This window comes from Bos javanicus, chromosome 9 (assembly GCF_032452875.1).
Source record: "Bos javanicus breed banteng chromosome 9, ARS-OSU_banteng_1.0, whole genome shotgun sequence".
Lineage (NCBI taxonomy): Eukaryota > Metazoa > Chordata > Mammalia > Artiodactyla > Bovidae > Bos > Bos javanicus.
Genome location: NC_083876.1, coordinates 84,471,726 through 84,497,425, shown reverse-complemented (window position 1 = coordinate 84,497,425; position 25,700 = coordinate 84,471,726). Strand labels below are relative to the sequence as shown.

The 25,700-nt window shown below is 37.8% G+C and overlaps 1 protein-coding gene across 6 annotated transcripts in view; it reads right to left on the bottom strand.

The window, feature by feature from the left end:
- STXBP5 (syntaxin binding protein 5) overlaps positions 1–25,700 on the bottom strand; it is a 158,648-nt gene that overhangs the window by 118,410 nt on the left and 14,538 nt on the right. For 5 of the 6 annotated variants that reach the window (XM_061428241.1, XM_061428243.1, XM_061428244.1 and 2 more), the window contains exons 3-4: positions 19,507–19,588; positions 15,139–15,239 (exon numbers count right to left, since the gene is read on the bottom strand). In XM_061428241.1, the coding sequence (XP_061284225.1) occupies positions 15,139–15,239; positions 19,507–19,588 (183 nt within the window). Of the gene's footprint in view, positions 1–6,995; positions 7,070–15,138; positions 15,240–16,859; positions 17,267–19,506; positions 19,589–25,700 lie in introns of those variants that run through there. The other variant, XM_061428246.1, reaches the window with a different exon arrangement.

The following is a 25,700-nucleotide window of genomic DNA, read 5'->3' as shown; positions in this document are numbered from 1 at the left end:
CATAATACACAGATGATTACAACTTTACAATTTAATCCATAGAAAGAAATATGAGCCAATAAACTCCTCTACATGCTTAGACTACCATTCGATCAGCCCAACATGACAAGAAATACGTCATCACTTTTACAGTCTTTGCAAATATTACACTATCATGCACCTAATACTCAACAAATATTCATTAAATGGACAAATGAACTATAAAAAGTTGTGAGAATTTATTAAGTTAGTTAACAAAACAATCAGATATTCTTGACTTAATCTCTCTCTAGCCCTGTGGCCTGGGTCTAATTTAAACCATTACCACTGATTGTTAAATCAATTCCAAGCTGCCCCAAGAGTTATCTTTTCAAAGCAAAGAGAGGTCACAGACACCATTATCTTGCTTGAAAGATTCTAACGGCTTCCTATCTTCTACCATGATGCTTCTTAGGCAATATTTACTGACACTTTGTGGTATAAATGTCTGAGAAAGGAGGTTATAGTCTGGATTTGGTCAACTGCTACTCAGTATTCTCTTCATATCCTCCTATAGGCCTTCTCGTCTTTGAGATGCTAGAAAGCTAAAACTTGTATTTGCCAAACCCTCCTACAACTGGAATTCTAGATGCTATTATGTTTCTACTAACTGAATGTGCTTAAGATTTGTAGGCAGAAGTGAGGTGAAGACCTTTTTTCTGATGCTGTTTCTGCTGACAAGAATGTTCATGGAAACCTGAGGTCTAAGAGCAGTGGAAACCGAACACAGCATTCCAAGATCTGCTCCTGAGGTTTACGTGGCAAGAGGCAGTTGTACGGCAGTAATAGTAAGTCTAAAACTTAACAGTTCCGGCACACTTCCAAACATATTATAAACAGTAATATCCTTAAATTAAATTCCTTTATGCTAAAAATATCTACAGGGCTTTCTGTTCCTATGTTGAACCCTGGCTAACACAGCAAAGAGATGTACCTCATCAGCTACTTATCTATATGATAGTATAAAGTGATCAAAAAACACCTACTTAATAACATGTCTTGTTCAGACAACATTATTCATTTAATGATTTAAAAGTTGGAAAAAGGCTGAAAATAACTTTCTTATAATTGCATACAGCTTTTCAGGAAGTAGACCCTGTTCATCTTTCCAAAATTATCTTCTATGGATTATACAGCTAACAATGTCTAACAAAATATAGTTCCTGAAACATGTGAGATTGCTTTATAAATCAGAACATCTGAAAATTATGGAAATTCCCTTTCCCCTGTGCCATTGTAGAAAATTCCTACTAACCCTACAAATCTGTTCATATGGGCTCCTTTGTAATGCTTTATCTAAAATTCCCCAAACATGGTGATACACCCTTTTTCTGGTTAATTTTAATCTTTATAATTTCATAAGAAAATTTCACTACATTTATATCACATTTTCCATTGCACTGTAATTAGCTATTCCATCTCCCTTGGACAATTATAACTTCCATGTCTCTCCAGAATTTATTATAGTATTTGCATGAGTCAGGATCTTAATCATTGTTTATCAAGTGAATTAATGCAGAAGAAAATAAAAAAGCAAATGTTATTTGGTATTTTTCTTAAATCAATTGTACCTTATACTGTCCTGTTATTAGATGAAAACTTAAGTTTGCATTAATGACATGGAAATGTTCAAATATTCTCAAAACAGCAGAGTCAGCTGAAAGCAATTTATAAATCTGTCCAAAGGACTTTTCTATTTGTAGTCCCACATATCTTTTCTGATAAACTGTCACAGCTACTTTAGAAAAATCTTCATCATAACACAGAAGTAAAATGTAATAAAAGTTTCAAAAAATAAGCCTCAGAGATCTTTGAAGGTCATTTTACATTTGTATTGATTTACTATATTATCAATTACATCTCAATTTTTACAAAACAGTTAAGAACTTGGAAATATGTCCGAATAAATCATGCTATTAATAACCCTTCCTGTGAAATGAGACCTTAACATCATCAATGGATGTCAAAAAACTGAGCATCAGTAAGTAAAACAGTGACTATCATATATGAAAACAGTGTATGTCAACTACAGAAATAACCAACAACATCGGAAAAACACTGTTGCTTGTTGTATGGAGGGTTTCTGGGTTTCTTACAGTTCTGTTTTTAATAGTATTACTCACCTTTGCAAATAAAGGTGTCAAAGTATTATTATATAACAAATGGTACGATAAACAAAAGCTATCTGGTACCCATGAGAAGAACTGGCTCATTGGAAAAGACCTTGATGCTGGGTAAAGATTGGGGGCAGGAGGAAAACGAGGTGACAGAGGATGAGATGGCTGGATGACATCACCAACTCAATGGCCAAGACTTTTAGGAAACTCTGGGAGATAGTGAAGGACAGGAAAGCACGGCATGCTCCAGTCCTTGGGGTAGCAAAAAGTCAGACACAATTTAGTTAATGAACAACTCATGTGCAACTGAGTTGTTAACTATACTTTTCCATTTATATATTAGATTACTTAAAGAGTAAAGGGCATACTCTAAATATCTTGAGTCTATGGCTTGACTACTGAAGAAGTTTCTTTCTCTCTCTATATATATATACACACACAAAAGTGCATAAATATTATACAGATATATATATATATATGCATACACAAATGCATTAATATTATTCTATTTGTACATTTATACAGACTTAAATCATTTGCCAACAAAGGTCCGTCTAGTCAAGGCTATGGTTTTTCCAGTAGTCATGTATGGATGTGAGAGTTCGACTGTGAAGAAAGCTGAACGCCGAAGAATTGATGCTTTTGAACTGTGGTGTTGGAGAAGACTCTTGAGAGTCCTTTGGACTGCAAGGAGATCCAACCAGTCCATTCTGAAGGAGATGAGTCCTGGGTGTTCTCTGGAAGGAATGATGCTAAAGCTGAAACTCCAGTACTTTGGCTACCTCATGCAAAGACTTGACTCATTGGAAAAGACTCTGATGCTGGGAGGGATTGGGGGCAGGAGGAGAAGGGGACAACAGAGGATGAGATGGTTAGTTGGCATCACCGACTCAATGGACGTGAGTTTGAGTGAACTCCGGGAATTGGTGATGGACAGGGAGGCCTGGCATGTTGCAATTCATGGGGTCGCAAAGAGTCGGAGACGACTGAGTGACTGAACTGAACTGAAATCATTTAATAGTTTTTTATTATGTTCATCTTCTCTAAAATATACTCTCCCTGTAAGTCATAGTAATAGCCTGGAACTGCATATTCTTCCTGGAGAAGGACATCGCAACCCACTCCAGTGTTCTTGCCTGGAGAATCCCAGGGACGGGGGAGCCTGGTGGGCTGCCTTCTATGGGGTCGCACAGAGTTGGACACGACTGAAGCGACTTAGCAGCAGCAGCAGCAGCAGCATATTCTTCCATATTTTTGCTCCATGTTCATAACATACACATAAGACAACATGAATTTGGAGTGCGGAGGGAGTCATTGTTTTAAAAAGAGTACTGTACAAATTGTTCTGAATTTCCTGTTCTTATCTATCAGTACCTGGTGAATGAGGTTTGCCTTTTAACTTTATGGGAAGTGTACTGTACAGAACTTTTAATCCTTTCATTTTTAGCTTGTGTTTTTTATTTATGCTATTTAAGCACACCTTGCTCAGGTCTTACAGATACTCCCTGTCATTTCCTTTCAAGTTTTACATTTTCTTTGTTCATTTTGCATTTAGGTTTTTAACTGGCATGCAATTTATTTTAGTCACGGAGTAGGGACCACTTTTCCCCATTTGGATAAAAGCCGTCACAGCATCTTTTGTTTACTGCAGCATCCTTTTTTTTGCAATGACACCTTTGTCATATATCAAGCGTGTGTGTATCTTTCTTTCTCTTCATATACAAATTTCTAGAGTCCACTTACTGTGTTTTGATTCATCTGTCTTTCCCTTATAATTACTGAACCCTTTTAATCTATACTTTTATGATTTTTGATATTTAATAAATAAGCCCTATTGTCTCGTATTTCTTTTTCAAAACTGTCTTGGTTGCTCTGAGACTTTCTTTTTTCCAAATGTACTGCAGATCACCTTATTAAGTTCAATGAGCAATGCTGCTAAAATTCTGATTCAAACAGTACTGAATTTATAGACATGGAGATGAGTGACATTTTAAAACTTGAGTATTCCTTAGTGTGAAACTTTCCATTTGCTAAACCTTTCTTTTATTCCTGGAATGAAGTTTTTATTTTTGCTAGTGGTATTTCTATAAACACTGTAACCTTTGTTGCATGATCTGTGCTTTTCTTCCCTTTTTCCTTCCATTTACTTTCTAACTTTGTGTAATTATGTTTTAGGTATATCTTTTATAAACAGTTTAACAGCTATATTTTATTGTTTTTAAATCCAGTCTCAAAACCCCCAAATTTCAGTAGTTGATTTTAGTAGTTGATTTAGTTGAATACTAAATGATTCTGATTACTGATTTAGTTGAACCAATTTTTTTTCCTTAAACATCTGTTTTTCTAATGTTTTATCTCTTTTCCTAACCCCTATTTATTTTCTTCATTTCCTTCTCTAATGGTTTTAATACTATATATTTTCTATTTTAGCAGTAACTCCACATCTAAGACACATTTAACTTCATAGCTTTCCAACAAAGTCTAAAAGATTGAGTATTTGTGGGGGCTTAGTGTCAGATAAGCATTAAATTTTCTGAGTTCTTTCCGAGCTGAGAGTGTTACAAAACAGCTCACTAAGGTATTTCTAATTCTACTGGTTAGGCTGAAAGGGCTAACTCCTGACACAGATATTCTAATTCCACAAAATTTCCTTCACTTACGCCTCCGGTCACTACTCCTCTTCCCATTGTTCTGTTTTCTCCTGTCTTCTAAACCATAAAACTCCAAAACTTAGTGTTAGGAAATCTATTAATGTCACAGATTAAATCCTCAGGGAGAAGGGAGGTGAAAAATCACACGGTCATCTAAAAATATGTTATAAAGGCATTAAAATAAAATACAACTTCCATAAAAGTGTTAGTTGCTCAGTTGTGTCCAACTCTTTGTGATCCCATGGACTGTAGCCTACCAGGCTTCTCTGTCCAAGGGATTTTCCAGGCAAGAATACTGGAGTGGGTTGCCATTCCCTTCTCCAGAGGATCTTCCCGATCCATGGATTAAACCCATGTCTCCTGCATTGCAGGTGGATTCGTTAACTTCCATAATTGACAACCAATTCTTAAGGGGAAAAACTCTTATCTTAAATCAAAAACCTATATTATGCTAACAATAAAACTCTAGAAGCAGTACTATTATAATTATTAAAAAGAAAAAGCTACTTGCTATCAACAGTATCATCGAACCTTGTCCTGAAAATTCTTGCTAATAAGGCAGAAAAATGAAAAATAAAACCGTCTTCATTTTGAAAATCACTGCCAGATTATTACAGATTGAAGTGTGCTTTAACTCCCAGGCATGCTGGTTTAGGAAAAAGAAATACATTGCTCAAAGCTCTATTCTCCCATTTCACTCTTTTTACAAAAAAGGAAAAAATGTAAAAGCTTTGCTATGGACCTATGGACCAAATAGCACTTGAAGGATAATCAAACAACCTAGCAAGTTTTGGATTAGTGGGAGGTATATAAAGATTATATCAAATTAGCCTGGAGCAAACACTCCTGTTTTTTTCATTTGAAGACTCTCCCTGTTGGAACCTATTTCCCACACAGTAACAGTGTGTGGAGGGTCATGCCTTCAAGAGAAAAGAGATTCCTCTGTTTCTGCAAAGGCAATCAGGTAAGAATCAAACTTTTTTAGAGTATTTACTGAATATCAGGCATTGAGACTGCTGCTGAGAAAAAAATAAGGAAAATACATAAAATTTATTTTCTAATTGAGAAGACAATTAAGAAACCAAGGCCATAAGAGTAAGTCTAGAGTTCCCTGGTGGCTCACCATAAAGAATCAGCCTGCCCATGCAGGAGACACAGGAGACGTGGGTTCAATCCCTGGGTTGGGAATACCCCTGGAGAAGGAAAGGGCAAAATACTCCAGTATTCTTGCCTGAAGAATGGACAGAGGAGACTGGTGGGCTACTGTCCATGGAGTCACAAAGAGTTGAACATGACTGAATGACTAGACAACAACAATGGTTTGTGCTGTTTTAGGGAAAGAGCACCATACTATGTGGTAATACAAAACCCAGACTTGGGAACTTACAGAAAAACCTGTAAAGGAAATGACAAGACTTTAAAGATGAAAAGGCATTGGTGAGCCATGGAAAGATAATCATAGGTGATTTTTGAGCAGGGAGGTCAGCTCATACAAATAAGCATAAGAGAGTATAATTTATTAAAAAGCTGAAAAACCGGGGTGGCTGGATTATAATGCATAAAGAGAGGGAGAAATGTAGTGAAAAGAAACTACAGTGAGTAAAAAGAAGGGTTGCAGATCTTACAAGACCTTTTAGGGCATGCTGAGTAGAAGTTTCAACTTCATTTTGAAGACAGTGGAAAGTATCGTGGACACGGTTGTTTACCTATCTACCATCTACTCTTCAGTACATTCCTTTCTAACACTAGTCAGAGGTTCATCAGTGTGCCCATATCTTCCTCAAGTTACCCACATACTCTGGGAGACACTTAAACCAAACTGAATTCCAGAGATAGGCCAAATCAATGTGGGTAATTCCACTCACTTATTGCCATTTTAAGTCAGATAATCCAAGCCAATCAGATAAATTTCCTGTATGAAGGGCAACTGATTTGGGATCTCAACTACATTTGCAAAATTCCTTCATGGCAGTATACTTAGATTAGAACTGAATAATTAGGAGAAGGTGTGTGTTTACCAAAGAGTGAAAATCTTTGAGGCCATCTTAGAATTCTGCCTCTAATCGTCTGTCCTTCAATCTCCAAAGATTCATCCTTTCGAAATGCAATACATTCACCCATCTCAATATTCCCAAAGTCTCAACCAATTACTGCATTAATTCAACTTCAAAATCTCATCCAAACATCAGCTCAAAAATTCAAATCTCACCATCTAAATTTGTAGCAGATGAGGGTCCTGAGAACTATTCAGTCTTGATCTTGGGCACAATTCCACATCTGAAACTGAAGAGACCGATTATCTGCTCCCAGCTCCTCAAGGATTCAGGCTGAACAGGCATGGCATAACAATTGTGGGAATTCTTGTCCAAAATGGGGGGAAAGGGAAGGTGAAAATGAGTCCATAAAATTTCTGAAGTCCAACTGGCCAAATGTTGGATTTTTCTTAATAAGGCTTCAAGGCCTGGGAATAAGCCTCCATGTACCCCAGTTCTGCCCTCTTAACCATCCTTTCTCATGAAAGGGCTTCCCTGGTGGCTCAGAGGTTAAAGCCTCTGCCCACAATGCAGGAGACCTGGGTTTGATCCCTGGGTTGGGAAGATCCCCTGGAGAAGGGAATGGCAACCCACTCCAGTATTCTTGCCTGGAGAATCCCATGGACGGAAGAGCCTGGTGGGCTACAGTCCATGGGGTCGCAAAGAGTCGGACACAACTGAGCAACTTCACTTTCACAGCCAAGTACTTTTGCTGTGGCCTCCTTTCATTCTGTACTCTCTTTAAGTCCAAGCTGAGTTGTGGACTTGAATACCTTTCACTGGGTTTTCTGCATTAGAAAAAGTCATACCCACAAATCTTTTGGAGGCAATACCTTCTCTATCTAGGCTCCTGCTGAGAGGGCCCAAGAATGATATTCAAACTTCCTACAGGTTGTCTAGTTTGGTTGAGAAGGTCTACAAGGCATACTTTCAATCTCTTAAAAGAGTTCTTTATGTAATTAAATACTATGACCGTTTGTTCTGCCAAAGATTTTTACTGAAAAGTTGTTCAGCCACATCCTCAGGTTTTTCCCTATGCCACACTTTCAGAAGCTGTCTTGTGCCAAATAGATCAGGGGTAAGAATTTCCCAAATCAAGTCCTAGTTCATTTAAAAATTCTTTCTCTCAATTTATTCCTCTCCTCTTGCATTTTATTATAAAGTAGCAAGAAAAAGTCAGATCACACCTCTAAGCCTTTCCTTGGAAATCTCTTCAGCTAAATATACAAGTTAACATTTAAACATGGTACAAAGAGACACTTCTGTTAAGCTTTCTGCTGCTATAGCACAAGGAACTTCTTCCTTCAGTTTCCAAAGTCATGTTCCTCTCTTCTTTCTGAGCTCTCTCTGGCAGCAGTCTCTGAGTCCAAAGTCCTACAAACAGCCAGTCAAAGCAGTTTAGGCTTTTCTATCGTATTTCCCCAAATTCTTCCAACCTCTACCTACTGCTTGATTCCAAAGTGATTTCTACATTTTTAGGTATTTGTTACAGGGATCCTCTCCTTCTACATCTTTTTTGCACCTGCGTGCAAGCATGCTCAGTCGTGTCTGACTTTTTTGTGACCCCACGGACTGCAATCCGCCAGGCATCTCTGTCCATGGCATTTCCCAGGCAAGAATACTAGAGAGGGTCGCTATTTCCTTCTCCAGGGGATCTTCCTGACCCAAGGATTGAACCTGAGTCTCTTGTGTCTTCTGCACTGAGTATACCACTGTCACTTGAGTATATTATAAACCCCTGGTGCAAGTATATCAGTCTCTCCGGCTGCCTCAATTTCCTTGTCAGAATTCCTTAGTTATAAGTTTACTCTAGGAAGTTATCCAACCCTTCCTGACTTTTATAGTCTCAAGGTCACCAGTCCACAACTGTTTTTTCTCTGAACACTGAGAATGTCTGTTCCCTTTTTAAATTTTGTCTCAGCGTGTGTTTCTCTACACTGAGAATTCCCAAGGTGACTCATCATTTCCATATGAGCAAGCAATTCTCTCTGTGGACTAGAATTAGGTCCAGAGTGGAAGATCTCTCTGCCTGCCTTCCTAACAGGTCTGGCTTTCATTCCATTCCTTTGTTCTAGTTCTGAATTTCCTCTCACCAAATTGCTCTCAAATCTAATGCATGTATACTTTTCATTAAGCTGCTTTCATAGAAAAATATTTTGCAATTACCACAAAAACTGTAATTCCAGGTATAGAATCTGTTCCAATATTATGATATTTTTCTCATTAAATATGTGCAATGAATTAAAGTATTTCCAAGACCTCTAGAAACTTTGAGGGCTGATACCCAGCCAAATTTTCTTTTATAGCTATGCCTTGTTCTTGTGAAAACTAAGCAAATTTTAAGCCTCATAAATATGCAAAGAATAGTATTTAGGTAATACTATAATAAGAATATAATGAGACAAATTAGTTTTTGTCCCTACATTATTTTATTGATGCTACTAAGAAAATCCGACACTATGGCAGCAGTCAATTCCTAAAGTATTACAGGCATCAACTCTCTACTGCTATGTTGGTATCTGAATTGGTTACTTTATTATTGATTACTTTTTTTTTTTCTTTAGAGGACTTTGGTCACTGATGCTCCATTGATGATTGCTAAGATGAAATTTTGATTATTAATGGATTATCAATCCATATATTTTCCTAACCATTAGTTTAGAATGCATGCTTATTTTATTCTCTAAAAATACATCAAATGAAAAGCTTTAAATCAGAGAGTAAACTGTAAATCAGAGTGTTAGAATAAAAGAAAACGTATCTTTAAGACAAATATTTTAGTTTCAATATAAAGACTTGGCTATTGAGGTGTCTAATATATTTATGGAGAAAAATTCTAGCCTTTGAAATTTCATTAAAAGAATAACAGATCCTACATAAGAAAGCATAGATATATAAATTTATTCTTTAATCTTCAAATGTTTCATATACTGTTACTTCAAAACCATTAGGAAAAATGTAATGTAGTTAAGAATATTGGTCATGCGCATATATACACTATTATGTGTAAAACAGACAGTGGGAACCTGCTCTATAGCACAGGGAACTCAACTTGGTGCTCTGTGATGACCTAGAGGAGTGATAAATGGGAGGGAGGTTTTAGAAGGAGGGATATGTGTAGACATACAGGCTATTTACTTTGTTGTACGGCAGAAACTAACACAACATTGTAAATCAATTATACTCTAATAAAAACTTTTTTTAAAAAGAATCCTACCCATGATAGTTCAAGGTGATGAAAAAAGATTAGCAGACAGTTGTAGTTAATTATAAAACCACAACTTTCTCCCAATTAAACTTTCTTTAAAGGAAAAAAAGAAATACAGAAGCTAAATTGAACATATTCTGATAAGGCAACTGCCAGATAGAATTTTACTTGTCAAATTCAAAGTTTCTACCAAAACCAACAAACAAAGCATTGATGTAATGTCTAAATTCATATAGTTAAACCAAAATTTGAGACTTCAATTTCTACATTTTTTTTCTTAATTATAGAAGTGAAATCTTATCAAAATATCTACATTGTATGGTTGCTTAACACAACTGAACTGTGCATCTAGAAATGGTTAAGACAGTAAATTTTATGTTATATATATTGTAGCACAGTCCATGGGGTCACAAAAGAGCCAGACACAACTTAGTGGCCAAACATATTATAGCATAATTTCAAAAAGTTAAAACCAGAAAAAATCCACATTATGGAAAATTACAATTAAATCATTGTAATTCCTATATAAATTTCTACTAAAATAAGAAATTTTAACTATTTATTAAAATAAGACTGCTGCTAAGTCACTTCAGCTGTGTCCGACTCTGTGAGACCTCAGAGACAGCAGCCCACCAGGCTCCCCTGTCCCTGGGATTCTCCAGGCAAGAACACTGGAGTGGGTTGTCATTTCCTTCTCCAACGCATGAAAGTGAAAAGTTAAAGTGAAGTCACTCAGTTGTGTCCGACTCCTAGCGACCCCATGGACTGCAGCCTACCAGGCTCCTCTGTCCCTGGGATTTTCCAGGCAAGAATACTGGAGTGGGTTGCCATTTCCTTCTCTAATGCATGAAAGTGAAAAGTGAAAAATGAAGTCACTCAGTCATGTCTGACTCTTAGTGACCCCATGGACTTCAGACTACCAGGCTCCTCCATCCATGGGATTTTCCAGGCAAGAGTACTGGAGTGGGGTGCCATTGCATTCTCTGGAAAATAAGACTATATTACAATAAAAAATAAGACTATATTACAATAAAAACTTTGATGCATTTAACAATTGTTCAGAATGTAATAAGATAGATTTATAAAATTTTCATACTTTTGCTGCCTTTCCTAGTTTCAGAATAAAAACACATAGCATAAAGATGAAATAGAGTAACTTAACTATTAAGTTAGCCCAAATCCATCGTGGAATGAGGGGAAAATTAACTAGGTTACTGCTTATTGTACTTCAATGTCAATAATAAAAATCAGCAGCATGGTAGTTGTAAGTATTCATAAATATTCCAGCTCTTTTTCTTCTAGTTGAGTAAAACTAGGGATGGCCATGTGCCTTGCTCTGGCCCAAGAAATGAGAATGGAAGAGATATATATCATGTCCAGGCAGAAGTTTTAACAGCCAAGAGTGTTTCTCCATACTCTTTTTCTCTTCACTACACTGACTGGTAATGCTGTAAAGACTGGCTGTTCCTCAGCCAAGATTCTGGAATAAAAATGATAATGATAATAAAGAGTGTTCCAGCAAATCCACAAAGAACATATAGCATAAGTAAAAATAAACTGTTGTTCCTTTAACTCTAAGATTTTTTAGAGTATTTTATAATACCAGACTATTCTGACTGATTCGGATATAAAAACGGAACGCAAAGCAGTTGCATAAAGAAAAAAAACAGATACCTGCAAATGAGGGAGACGGAAGGATGGGCAGGAAATGATAGGATTCCATCCCTCCTCCTGCCTGGGTCAGCTGCTCCTACAGAAGGCTTCCACCAGAGCAGAGATTACAGGACATTATGAAAAGTCAAAAGTCGTAAATGACAAGAGTTCAGGATGAGGGGCAGAATAAGTCTTACCACCATGGGCAGGTTCCTAGAGCTGTAGTAGGCATAGTAGTATGCCTTCCCCTCCCCACCTGGAACCAGATGCTGCATAATAGTAGACTCCCAAACGGCACCGGCCCCTCCCTACCTTTTGAGGAAATCTGAACTTAAGTTCTACCATGAGGCATCGGGCCCATTTCTCAGCACTGAGGTACAACAGCTGCTATAGAAGTCTGTGGTCATCCTAGAGGATTTCATCCAAAGAGAATATTCAAGAACCAAGTTACCCATGCTACAGTGTCTTGCTCTTTGTTGTCCTAATAAAGGCCCTGGGTCGGGAAGATCCCCTGGAGAAGGGCATGGTGACCCACTCCAGTATTCTTGCCTGGAGAATCCCCATGGACAGAGGAGCCTGGCCGGATACAGTCCACGGGGTTGCAAAGAGTCAGACATGACTGAGTGACTAAGCACAGCACAATAAAGGATGAGGGGAAGCTGAACTTTGATCAGAACCAACTAGTTTCTACTGGTGAGGTGGGTAGAGTATATTACAAAACTGAAAATGGGGAACTCCATCAGTTGATTTGATTTGTAACTTTTAGGATCACTTCATACAATTGTATCCGCTGCACCCTGCACAATGGTGCCCCACTAAGGAGGAGAATGGTGGACTCTGAAGTTGTATCCACCACAAAGGGCTACTTTTTCATATTTCACACAAAGGTGCCATCCGTTTGCCAATATATGTGCCTATAGGCACCTTATTGACTAGCTTATGGTTCCTTATCCACATTTATTAGAACTTTTTGGAAACCAACCTTAGGGGTACCACAGAGGAGACTTTACTACATACCAGACAATCATGGGACTCTGACCACTGTGGGACTCCTTAAGGCCTGATCCCTCCTGCATGAAGATTGCCACGATAACCTGCAGTGTATGTATGTGAACTTGGATGACATACTGCCGCATTCCTGTGTCCCAGCGAGCAATATGGGTATGCCACTGGTAAATGAATTATCAGAGGTATTCTTCTACTAGAATTCTACATCCTGGAAGAATCCCTTCAGTGGGTGGTGGATTAAGAGAATTTGCACAGCACCCCACAGTGATCAAATGATTTCACTCTGATGTGCTAGTGAACTAGCAGGCTAGTGAAACTAGCAGGCTTTTGTGAACTTTGACACGACTGATGCTTTGGACCAGATAATTCTCTGTTATGGGGGACTGTCTTATGCATTTTAATGTGTTTGACAGGAACTGTGGTTTTATCTACTAGATAACAGTACCACTGCTCACCCAACCCAATTCAAGTGCACAAAAAATGTCTCCAAACAGTGTTAAATGCCTTCTGGAGGGTAAAAATACACCAGGTTGACAACAACTCTGCTATACCTACACTTCCACTGTCAGTAGATGCTTGGAGACCAACACCAAGAAGATGAGTACTAAGATGCTCACCACTACTTTCACCAGTCCAATGGCATTTGAGGCTGATGGAGAGCCTCTTCTGAGATCCCACTGGCAAACAGACTAAGAAACTCTGCCCAGCAAGTTGATAGGCTGGCTCTACTCCCATTGGGTGGAGAAGAACTGAACCTTGACTTTTTCCTTGCCCTTTCTCCCTTACCTCGTTGCTCCCTCCTTCCATAAACTCCTCTACCATGTTTGCCCCTTTCCTAGTAGTAGAACCATGATTCCAACCCATTTAGGGATTTATCTTCCCAGACAAGATGTAGCCCAATAGCTAACTATGCTACTGACCACCTGCCAGCTCTGGTCTGGCATACAGTGCAGACATGCTCTGGTGTTGGCTAGGAAAGGCTATGCTATATTCCCAGCAGCCTCTTTCGCTTGTCTACTTTGGAAGGCCACTGTGGGCAGAAGCCCAAATTCACAAACAGACTGATCAGTTTATATAATCTGAATGGATTGATATTTATCAAGGCAGGGACATGGCCTGATTCTTGGACATGGATTGGGCAGTCTAATGCCTACCTTCTTACAGACATGGCCTGACACTAACTCCACTGCATTCAGATGCTAGCTAGATTCAGATTTCTTAACCTTAACACACATGCACATATATACATACACACAGATATACATATATATATACACACACATATATGGGCTTCCCCGGTAGCTCAAGTGGTAAAGAATCCTCCTGCAATGTAGGAGACCCCAATTCGATTCCTGGGTCAGGAAGATCCCCTGGAGAAGGGGCAGGCTACCCACTCCCGTATTCCTGGGCTTCCCTGGTGGCTCAGATGGTAAAGAATCCTCCTGCAATGTGGGAGACCTGGGTTTGATCCCTGGGTTGGGAAGGTCCCCGGAGTAGGGCATGGCACCCCACTCCAGTATTCTTGCCTGGAAAATCCCCATGGACAGAGGAGCCTGGTGGGCTATAGTCCATGGGTCATAAAGAGTATGACACAACTGAGTGACTAAGCAGAGCATAGCAAATACACATATACACACCAAAAAAATACACCTCGTAACAATGGGGAGGAGAGACTGTATTCCTTATGCATAGTTCATGCCAAAAGAAGTTCCACATGAATCAAAGTTTAAGCACAAAAATGCAGCTTTCAGAGCACTTTAAAAAAATATGGGAGAATGTTTAACAAAATTGGAGTGAAAAAGCCCTTTCTAATCACCCACAAAATTCACAAGTCATGTGAGATTTTTATAACCAAGTCATTTCACTTCTACAAATTTATATTATAGATATACTTGCCTAAGTGGGCACAGAAATATGTAACATCACAAAGAATAATGAACAATAAACTGAAAATGACAGAAATGTTCATTCATATTAAACCCAGTCTTAGATATATCAAACTTCCAGTTAATTCATGAAGACAGTCTGAATAAATTATGGCAATTCCATACAGTGAAGTATTATGCAGTTATAAAAATGACTAAAGAAGATTTAAATATAGCAATATGAAAAAAATCGATCAGCTTTATTAAATGAACACAAGTTTCACAGAGAATATGTAATGCCTTACCTTTATGCAAATAAAAAAGCTATATACAGAGATTTTTGCTTATATATTTACATAGTTCTAGAGGGACACAAAAGAAATTTCTGTGGGTACCTCTATAGAGGAAGACAGGTATGAAAAGGAAGGAAACTTGCTTTTTATTGTATAGCAGCTTAAGTTTTTGAATTATTTTTTAGATTGCACACAAAATCCATCACATGCACAAAAAATTAAAGAATAATATTCAAAAAATTTCAAGAAGTATAAAATAGCATATACATAAAATAACTGAGGAAATTCTTACCTTTCCCTGCAAAATTTAAGTGAATGTAGTATGGCAGGTCTCTTTTGACGTAAATTCCATAAATGTAAGGTGTCATCAGCCAAGGCACTCACAAGAGCTCCCTTAAAAATAAAGTGTAATATACTTTATATAGAATATATTTACAAACATTAATGCTACTAAAAGGGCTGCCAAAAAATCTCCTTCTCAAATTTCAAAGCTTTTTGCCAATATTAGCTTTAGTTCTGAGAAACATTTGCCTCACCCAAATTCTAAGCAGCAGACGTAGAAGAGTGTATTATGTGTATATGGATGTATAAAAATTATGTTTAAACTTAAACAATTTAATTAAAGTACAATTTAATATCTTATAAACTAAAAGTATACTAGGATCTTTACTGACAAAGGTCCGTCTAGTCAAAGCTATGGTTTTTCCAGTGGTCATGGATGGATGTGAGAGTTGGACTGTGAAGAAGGCTGAGCCCCGAAGAATTGATGCTTTTGAACTGTGGTGCTGGAGAAGACCCTTGAGAGTCCCCTGGACTGCAAGGAGATCAATCCTAGGATCAATCAAGGATCAGTCAATCCTAAAGGAAATCAGTCCTGAATACTCATTGGGATGGACTGATGCTGAAGCTGAAGCTCCAATACTTTGGCCACTGATGCAAATGGCTGACTCATTAGAAAAGACCGTGATACTGGGAAAGACTGAAGGCAGGAGGAGAAGGGGATGACAGAGGATGAGATGGTTGGATGGGATCACTGACTCGATGGACATGAATTGGAGCAAGTTCTGGAAGTTGGTGATGGACAGGGAAGCCTGGCATGCTAAAGTCCATGGGGTAACAAAGAATCAGACATGACTGAGCAACTGAATTCAGAACTGATACTAGGATCTAGTTGGATATAGCTATCAACAACTAGTTATATAAAATTAGAAGTCAGACCATAAGTTACTTTGTCCTTATCATACATACTCCCTTGACTAAAATATATGGTATGAAGTAACTTTGATTTGGCTTAAGACAAATGAACGTACTTTGCTTAGATCATAATTCTACTACTATAATGATATGGAAAACAAAGATAGCATTCAGCTCTCTACAATTTCACATTCCAAAGCGTTGAAGAATCTGACTAATTTAGAAAGTTAGAATAGCCAAAACTATTAAACACTATCAGGTCTGAAAAAGAAAACCTTTGGCACCGTGTGAGAATCATGTAGGGGACTCAGTCTCACCTCCAACCTGACAAATCAGAATTTTTAGATCAAGAACCATTGCAGATTTATTTTTTTTAATTGCCAGGAGTGATTTTGATGTGTGAATTGGATTAAAAATCTATAGACTAAGGCTGATTTATTAAGACATATGAATGTTTTTCCTCAAAAGAGGAAGAAGATACTCTTCATCTAACAGAGAATAAGATAATAAATGCAACATGAAGAACTTATTTTAATTTCAAAAAAGATTTGCAATTTCAATCCTTCAGGTTATGATGAGAAATCTTAAAAATCTCTCTTTTAAAATAGGAAGAGTTTATCATTTATCCAAGAGAACTAAAACAGCTCTGAAGACGATTTACATTCAGTGATCTCACCAAGTCCTTTCCACCTTTGAAATTCGATGAGGGCTACTCTACTGGGTAAAGTAGAGTACCCAGTACTCTACTGGGTAAAGTACTCTACTCCTATTGCCCCAATATGACTAACTGGAAACCAGAAATACTTAAAGTCCACATACTCTCCTTTTCACTAGAAGACATCTTCATCACTCTGAAGCAGAAAACTCAAAGGATTCAGAGTATCCAAGATTTGTACTCTTCCTTCTTACTTCCACCATAGTTTCAGACCAGGTCATCTTCTTTCTCAAGATGTTTGTCCCATCTTAGTATCTCAAGGAAGAAGAGAAGATGTAGAGCCAAAATACAGCTGACTGCCTATGGTGGCTCATTTACCTACATAATGCTTTTCCAAAACTGAAAGCAAATAGCTACTCTCAATTTTCACATTTCCATAGCCATTCCCATTTAAACAGTCATATTTTGTTAAGCATGTTTTAAAACTGTCATTTTGAAGTACTTAAAGTGTAACATTTAAACATGTAAAATATCAAAGAACTTTATGATAAATTCTACAGAAAACAATCCTGCATTATGAATAATGACTGCTGCCGCTGCTAAGTCGCATCAGTCGTGTCCGACTCTGTGTGACCCCAGAGACGGCAGCCCACCAGGCTCCTCTGTCCCTGGGATTCTCCAGGCAAGAACACTGGAGTGGGTTGCCATTTCCTTCTCCAATGCATGAGAGTGAAAAGTTAAAGTGAAGTCACTCAGTCGTGTCTGACTCTTTGCGACCCCATGGGTTATAGACTATCCGGCTCCTCTGTCCATGGGATTTTCCAGGTAAGAGTATTGGAGTGGGTTGCCATTTCTTTCTCCAGAGGATCTTCCTGACCCAGGAATTGAACCCGGGTCTCCCATGTTGTAGGCAGACACTTTACAGTCTGAGCCACCAATCAACTAATAAGATTATAAGATTTTTAATCGACTAGTTAAGATTTCAAAAATTTAGGTGTGCTGTGTTTAGTTGCTCACTCGTGTCTGACTGTTTGCGACCCCACAGACTGTAGCCCACCAGGCTCATCTGTCCACAGGAATTTCCCTGGCAAGAATACTGGAGTGGGTTGCCATGCCCTCCTCCAGGGGATCTTCTTAATCCAGGGATCAAACCCAGGTCTCCCGCATTGCAGGCAGATTCTTTACCAGCTGAGTCACAAGGGAAGCCCAAGAATACGGGAGTGGGTAGCCTGTCCCTTTTCCAGGGGATCTTCCTGATTCAGGAATTGAACCGGGGTCTCCTGCATTGCAGGTGGATTCTTTACCTGAGCTACCAGGGTAGACCAAATTTAGGTGCATAGTTAATCAATTTGCAATGTTATTTACATTGCTTTTAAAAAAATGATCTTAACAGAAACATAAAGACAGAGACTAGGTTAGCGGTTGCCACATATTAGGGTCTGAGAGCAGAAAGGGCTGCAAGTATAAAGAGGTAGCCTGAGGGCATTCCTTTATGTGCTGGTACTGACCTGTACCTTGTTCCTGTTGGTCATTACATGAAACGTATGTATGCAATAAAATTGCGTGAAACTATACACACATACACACAATAGAGTGTAGAAACTGGTGGTGAACTCAAAATACAGCTTGTAGTCTAGTAAATAGCATTGATGTCTTTCTCCTGGCTTAATATTTTACTATTGTTATGTAAAACATTACTATGGGGGAAAGGGGAGAGGGTACATAGTGTCTCTATCTTGAAGCTAGTGGCCATTCTAATTATTTCATAATTTTTTTTTAAAAAGGAAAAAAACCTCACATATGGATTCAACAACTTTCTACATAGTGATTTTTTATGTGTATCTTAACATTTTACAAGGTCTATTGCTCAATCTTACACAGAATACTGAATTGAATACTGAAGTTTTTCCCTCTGACCTTGAAAAACCTACACAACTGTGTATCATTTGGATCACAGTTTTACTAAAATATACTACCCTTTTTAGTTTTACTAAAATGTTTATATTACTCTCTTTAGCTCTGTATATCTCTACTGCCTCACTTAAATCCTCTGATATGAAGAAAATATTTTCTTTCTCTTATTTACATCTAAAAATTCATTCCATGGAACCCAAGGACCCAGGGGCAAAAAGAATGCCCATAAACTACCCTCACATCCAAGTACAGCAGAATCTTTTCTGGAGTAATTTGCTTTTGTTCTATGACCAACTTTTCCTGCCTGTCCCTACATCTGAAAACATCTATTGTCGGAGCTGCTCAAACTTGTTTAAAACCTGCAAACACATTGTTTATTCTACTAATAAAATGATGTATCTCTAATTCCCTCCCAACTTTACACTGTAGTGGAAAGAAAGGTATCAATTACTTCACCCAGTAAGTGATACAGCAAGAACTCTGGACAATAACCAGTGTCTAATGGATTTTGGTTTCCTGGTTGTATTTCAAAACAACTCATTGGCAAGAAGTGCATTTTGTTATTTATAATAAGATCAATCTTTGAAAAAAATTAATGCAGATTTTTATATGTTACATAACTTTCAATATCCGTGGAATAAAATTTAAATGCAGCACATTGTACCAGAAAGATCTTACCTTATGTCATTCTATTTTCAACACTGTTTTGAGAAACATCTTACATTATTTATGTAACTGTCCATGATGATGCCTTAAAGTGAATTACTATTAGCACTGGCCTACAAGAAATTTGGTTTTGCTCAAATATTGAAATATAATTGCATGCAAGAATTCTGAAAGACGGGATATGGCCCTATTTCATAGGTAAGCAAAGAGAGAGTAAAGCAACTCACTAACCTCATTTATCAGGAACTGAAGCTGAATTACCGCAGCTCCACTGTCATGTTGGCAGTAACATTCTACTCCTGGACGACCAAAGCTGTTATGAATTTCATTAAGGAGTTTATGGTATGTGTGGGCTTTTTATAGCAATTGATAAAGTTATATAACAGACAAATATTTCCATGGCCTCATATTCAATACAGGCTATTTACTAAGGCTGAGATTTAGAATTAGATTATGCATCGATCTAATCAGCTACTTTCTGTTGATAGTCAGAAATCTCAGAGATTTTATATCTAAAAGAAATAAGACAGCTATCTCTTCTAGAAAAAAAAGTTAAAAACAGCGATATACAGAACCAAGCTACATATATTGAATATACTTCATTCCGGCCCTAGTCTTTTTCTTTCATTTAAAGTAAAAGAAAAGGTAGTTGATCTATAGAGCACCCAATTTTTCCCAAGTCAGTAAACAAGTCTGAAAAGTAGACATATCATTCTGCAATACTGCTTTTAGAAACAACTATCTTTTCACTAGTATTTATTCCTGTAGTGTCATTTTTAAATACCATAGGCTAAAAATATAACAAAGAACCACATATATATGTTTGTAACTGTGGCAAGTTATAATACCAATGAATGTTATCAGTCTCTTACAATATACTAGAATACAGATTAAGATGTAAATATTCATTTCCATATAATAACAGGAAACAGCATTTTCTGTATGTTGGGCATTATATTAAACTTAGTATACATATTAATTCATTCAATCCTCACAACCATAAAGAATATAAAATATCCCGCATATAAACATATAAGGGGGCTTCCCAGGTGACGCTAGTGGTAAAGAACCCGCCTGCCAATGCAAGAGACAAGAGATGTGGGTTTGATCCCTGGATTGGAAGATCCCCTGGAGGAGGGCATGGCAACTTAATCCAGTATTCTTGCCTGGAGAATCCCATAGACAGAGGAGCCTGGAGGGCCAGAGTCCATAGGTGAGAGTCCAGTTGTGTCTCACACAGTCAGACACAACTGAAGCGACAGCATGCACACACACAAGCAGACAAGGAAACTGAAGCACAGAGAAAATGGCTTCTCTCAAGTCACACAACTAGGAAGTATAGCTGAGATAATGCTACACTGATATTTCTTTGTGTCAATTTATCTTACCTTCTAATTCTGAATTCCAATGTATTCTTTTTAAAATGTTGCAATCTTCCTACCTTAGATACCTTTAGTCTCAATTTGTCTACAGCTTACCTATCAAAGGCTTTAATATCTACCTAATCCTACCAGTCATCTTTGTTTCTGGAGTAAACCAACAATATACCTGACCCATGACATACACCAGACACTTCCTGCACAGCTACACTCATGGTTCTTGTCCAGACAAGCACCAACCAGCAAGACTCCTGAAGAGGAACTGCAGAAGATAAGGCTGTTTGACTGGGAGCAGAGTCTCTGAATACAGACATGATCTCCCAATTTAGACATGACCCTCAAGGTGAACAGACATGGAATCCTGTCTCAAATGACCATTAAGACATTGGGTTCACACCATAAGGTTCCTGAAATTGGGTCCTGTCCAAAGCCATTTTGCATAGATCAAGTATGCTCATAGACATTTTAGACAGGACCAAATTCAAGAAGCTTTTGGCATGGACCAAATATCTTATGAATGTTTTAGATAGGCCCAGATGTCCTGCAGGAAATCCTCTAAGAAAGCAATGGGGGGGGGGGGGGCAGGAGGGGGAGAGGGAAATATTTACAGGAATAAGTAATATAATAAAACTAGCTATTAATGAAGAATAATCAGGAAGATATATGTAAGGACAGAGGACACATAAGCAGAAACAAAGATCTACTAGATCTAGATCTAGTAGAATCTTTTATACTACCATACCAAATTTAAATTCAAAATAAGCATTCATTCAGTCGCCTAAATGGTTTTATACACACACACACACATATATATTTGGTTGGAAATGGAGGGAGTAAAGAAGTAAGTGCATCATCATCATCATCATCATAGCAGCTAATATTTATTGAAAACAATGTGTCAAGTACTATACATGTATCACCTCACAAACAGCACCCTCTATTATAAGCAACATTTTTACAAATGAGGAAATTTATACACAAGGTTAAATAAGTTACCCAAAGCCATATAGCTAGTTAGTAAGGAAGCTGGGGTTTGAACTCATGCAGTCTATTAATAATTCCAGGACATCACAGAGACACAAACACGAACACACCATCATCAAACCTCACTTCCCCAAAAGAAAGGACCAATTTTCACATCTAAACATCACCTGACTTATTTCAAGTCATTTTAAAACTGAAAATACAGAGGAAACACTTATAGTTGAGACTACAAAGTCAGACTAGTCTGAAACAATAAAACCAGACCAAATGTAACTTTTAGTTGCAAGTAAATACCATAAAACCAATAAAGTTTTGAAAGCCTTCCTTACAGCCTACCTAGACTTTTAAGAGTTTCAGGTAACAGGAATATGGTGATCTTATCTCTTCACTCCCAGAACCTGCAATAGTGTTTGGCACATAGCAGGCATTTAATAAATATCTATGAATGAATGACTTTATAAAATCTAAGAAACCTGTTTATGTCCTGTCATATCTTCTTAGGTAAAATTAAGCTCATTTTTCAGAAAGTCAACCAAAAGTACAGGATACTAGAAACACGTTCAAAGTTCTTATTTCTATCAGAAGACTAGACTAAATTGTCATTAGGGTCAATTATAGCTCTCAAAATTCCAGGAAATCTATATTTCCAGCCTATTCATTTGACCTTCCAGTCATTTGTTAGGTCGGTATTACAATCATAGCAACAGCTCCTCATATTGCTTCTTCTTTCTTCTGGGATTTTTCCACTGTACTGTCAGCAAAATAGAATAAAAAACAGTAAAAGAAGCAGGCAATGGGACCTCAGCCAATCACACGTTCTGAAAGAATAATTCCTCAGCAAACTTCACTGCTGTCATTGCCACTATGCACTATACACATATTTGGACAACCTCTACTTTTTATGAAGAATGTGGTAATGATTAGTGCTACATACTGTACTTAATAAACTATTAAGATCTTTTAAATTATATATCTTCTTAGAGAATCTGTTCATCAATTCCTGTCAACAAAGAAAAAGTCAAAGAAAGTATCAGTATTGTTCGAACAGCAACAGAAGTGACATATTCAATTTTGCAACCAGAAATAGAAGACTGGAGTATTAATACAGTGGAAAGCAACTGGAGGACTTTGATATCCTGTGCAGTATCTGAAAATACATTTATATGCTGCAAAGTTTAAAACAAGGATGTGGATAACCATATTTTTCATGAACTCATAAATTAGTAACTAATAAATTATCCCATGTTTAATTATGTCACATTCTGTGAATGTAACTTTGAGCAGACATTCTGCCAACAAACCAAGAAAGACTTTTAAGAGTAAACTGTTCTTCCCTGACATCGTTAAAAACAGTAAGCCCAGGCACAGCATTTGAATCCATCAGAAAGCCGGAAGATTTCCACTAACTTCTGTTACCACTTCTTTTAGTACATCCTTAGACTTTCAGCAAACAGGGTAATTCATACCTCTTCAAGTGTTCCAGTAAGACTTCAAGGTGTCTACTCTGAGCCAGCATACTATTCTGTGAATAAAAGGTCGGTGGATGATTTTTACTTTCAATGGCCTAAGTCTTAAACTGTAATGTGATTATTTCTCAGTAACAAAGATAAATTCCAAATACCGCCATAGTGTGGTCAAAGAATATTGACAAAAGGATTCTGAAAATGAAAAGAGAATGAGCTTTAGTCTACCATTTATTCTGTGTGAACATAAACAAATCACATTGCATGTGAAAGCTTTAATTCTGTTATTCTGTACTGTTATGAGGAATAAATGGGGCAACAAATAAAAGGGCAAACAATACATACAATCTGTTCTCAAAGAAAGTTCTAAAGGTAGCAGATAACCAGAAAAAAAATGGGAAATACGCAAACTGAACTGTGATAACGAAGACAACCTATGTGGGCTGCAGCATTCTCACCTGTGAACTGTGCCCCTGCCTCCCTTACCTCATCGGTTTAAGGATCACCTGCAAACCTAAGACTAGACTTTTCAACCTCTTAATCAGACTCCATGGCCTTTCACTACTGTTTCTCATGTCCAGTAATACACTGCTAGGAAGATGAGTAAGGCACCCCCAGAATTTCAGTTCCTTTTCATCTTCATAAATACTTCGTACATCAGTTTCACAGCGATGTCTCCAAAGGCAATGACAGAACAAAGTGTCAGCTTGTTTCCTCACGGTTATACCATAAATCTCAAGATGTTATGACTGCTTTAAAATGACATCCTCTCTACATATACTATATTGAATGTGTTTCTGATCTATTGTTTGCCTCACTAAGAACACTACTACCCTGTCTACCAAACATTTAACTAGTCTTTCTTAATTCTGGCTCTCCATCAGAAGCAGCCATGAACAATTACAACAAAAAAGAAATTACAAATGTCAAACTCCATGCCAGACTCACTAAATCAGAATTTTCTATCTAGAGTGGAAATCTAAGCACATGTTTGGGCATTGCTTTATTTCATTTTTTTCCCCCTAGTTCCACAAATCATTCCAATGTGTAGCCATGGCTGAGAAAAACTGGGAAACCTTGTGGCAAAAGCATAATTAAGCATTATCTTCTATGAAACACACGCACACAGATACAAGGTGTTTATTTATATATGAATAATTACTCTGGCCATCTGATGCGAAGAGCTGACTCACTGGAAAAGACCCTCATGCTGGATGAGATGGTTAGCATCACCAATTCAATAGACATGAATCTGAGCAAACCCCAGGAAACAGTGGAGGACAGAGGAGCCTGACCTGCTGCAGTCCACAGGGTCACAAAGAGTGAGACACGACTTAGTGATTAAAGAACAACAAATTAAACTGTTTCATTTGAAGAAAAAAAATCTGAAAAATTATGAATCCCCTTAATCTCATCGTAGGTCTTACTTTTCATACTTCTAAAAATTTGCTACTTCCATCTGAACTAGTTCTAATCAACTTAATAGGTTTAAGATAGTGAAGAACATTTCATATTTTATGAACTTTGAATGTATTTACAATACTAAAATTTTTGTCAAATAGCAATTATTTGCACTTTTATAGTATAGTACCCCTAACTTTGGAGAAGGCAATGGCACCCCACTCCAGCACTCTTGCCTGGAAAATCCCATGGACAGAGGAGTCTGGTGGGCTGCAGTCCATGGGGTCTCGAAGAGTCGGACACGACTGAGCGACTTTACTTTCACTTTTCACTTTCATGCATTGGAGAAGGAAATGGCAACCCACTCCAGTGTTCTTGCCTGGAGACTCCCAGGGATGGCGGAGCCTGGTGGGCTGCCGTCTATGGGGTCGCACAGAGTCAGACACAACTGAAGCGACTTAGCATAGCACCCCTAACTTTATAGTTTCATCGACTTGACAAACATCAATTTAAACACCTTTTTAAAAATTAAAGATCATGTATTTTTCACCTATAAAAATTAATACAGACTTCTGATTTCTGGTCCAGCACATAAGACACTTGCAAGTTGTCATTTCATCCTAACAACAAATAAAAAGCTGAACAAACTAAAGATCAACAACTTATCTTAGATTTAAAAGAATTCACAGGGCAAATGACTGCTCCCAAGACTGCAGAGACAGGCCAATACAGAGAATGACAACATACCAAAATGAACCAATGAGCAGACACATTTGCAGCAATCAGTGCTGGGGCATGAAAACCTAGATTACACTTGATGATGAACTGCTGGAGGCTTAATGTAGACAAGTTTGTAAGAAACCCCAGATGGACCCAGTCATGGGGAGGGGGGATTTCCCACACTTCTGTGAGTTTTACCTCCAAGAGCTCTCTACCATGTTCTATCCGAGGAAAATGCCCTCTTGGAAAGGGAAAAGCAACCATTTTTAAATTTACTGGAGTGTTCTGTTCATAACAAGGTCTACCCTCGGGAGCAATAAACAGAGCCTAAACTGCTGGGGGTTTATCAGAGCCTAACTGGCCTGAAGGAAGGGAAATCAACTTCAACCCTCTCCAGCCACCCTAACTCCTTTGGCAAAGATGGGAGGAGCAGGGAATTGAGAACAGTTGAGAAGTTCACAGTCCTGAAGCACAGGCT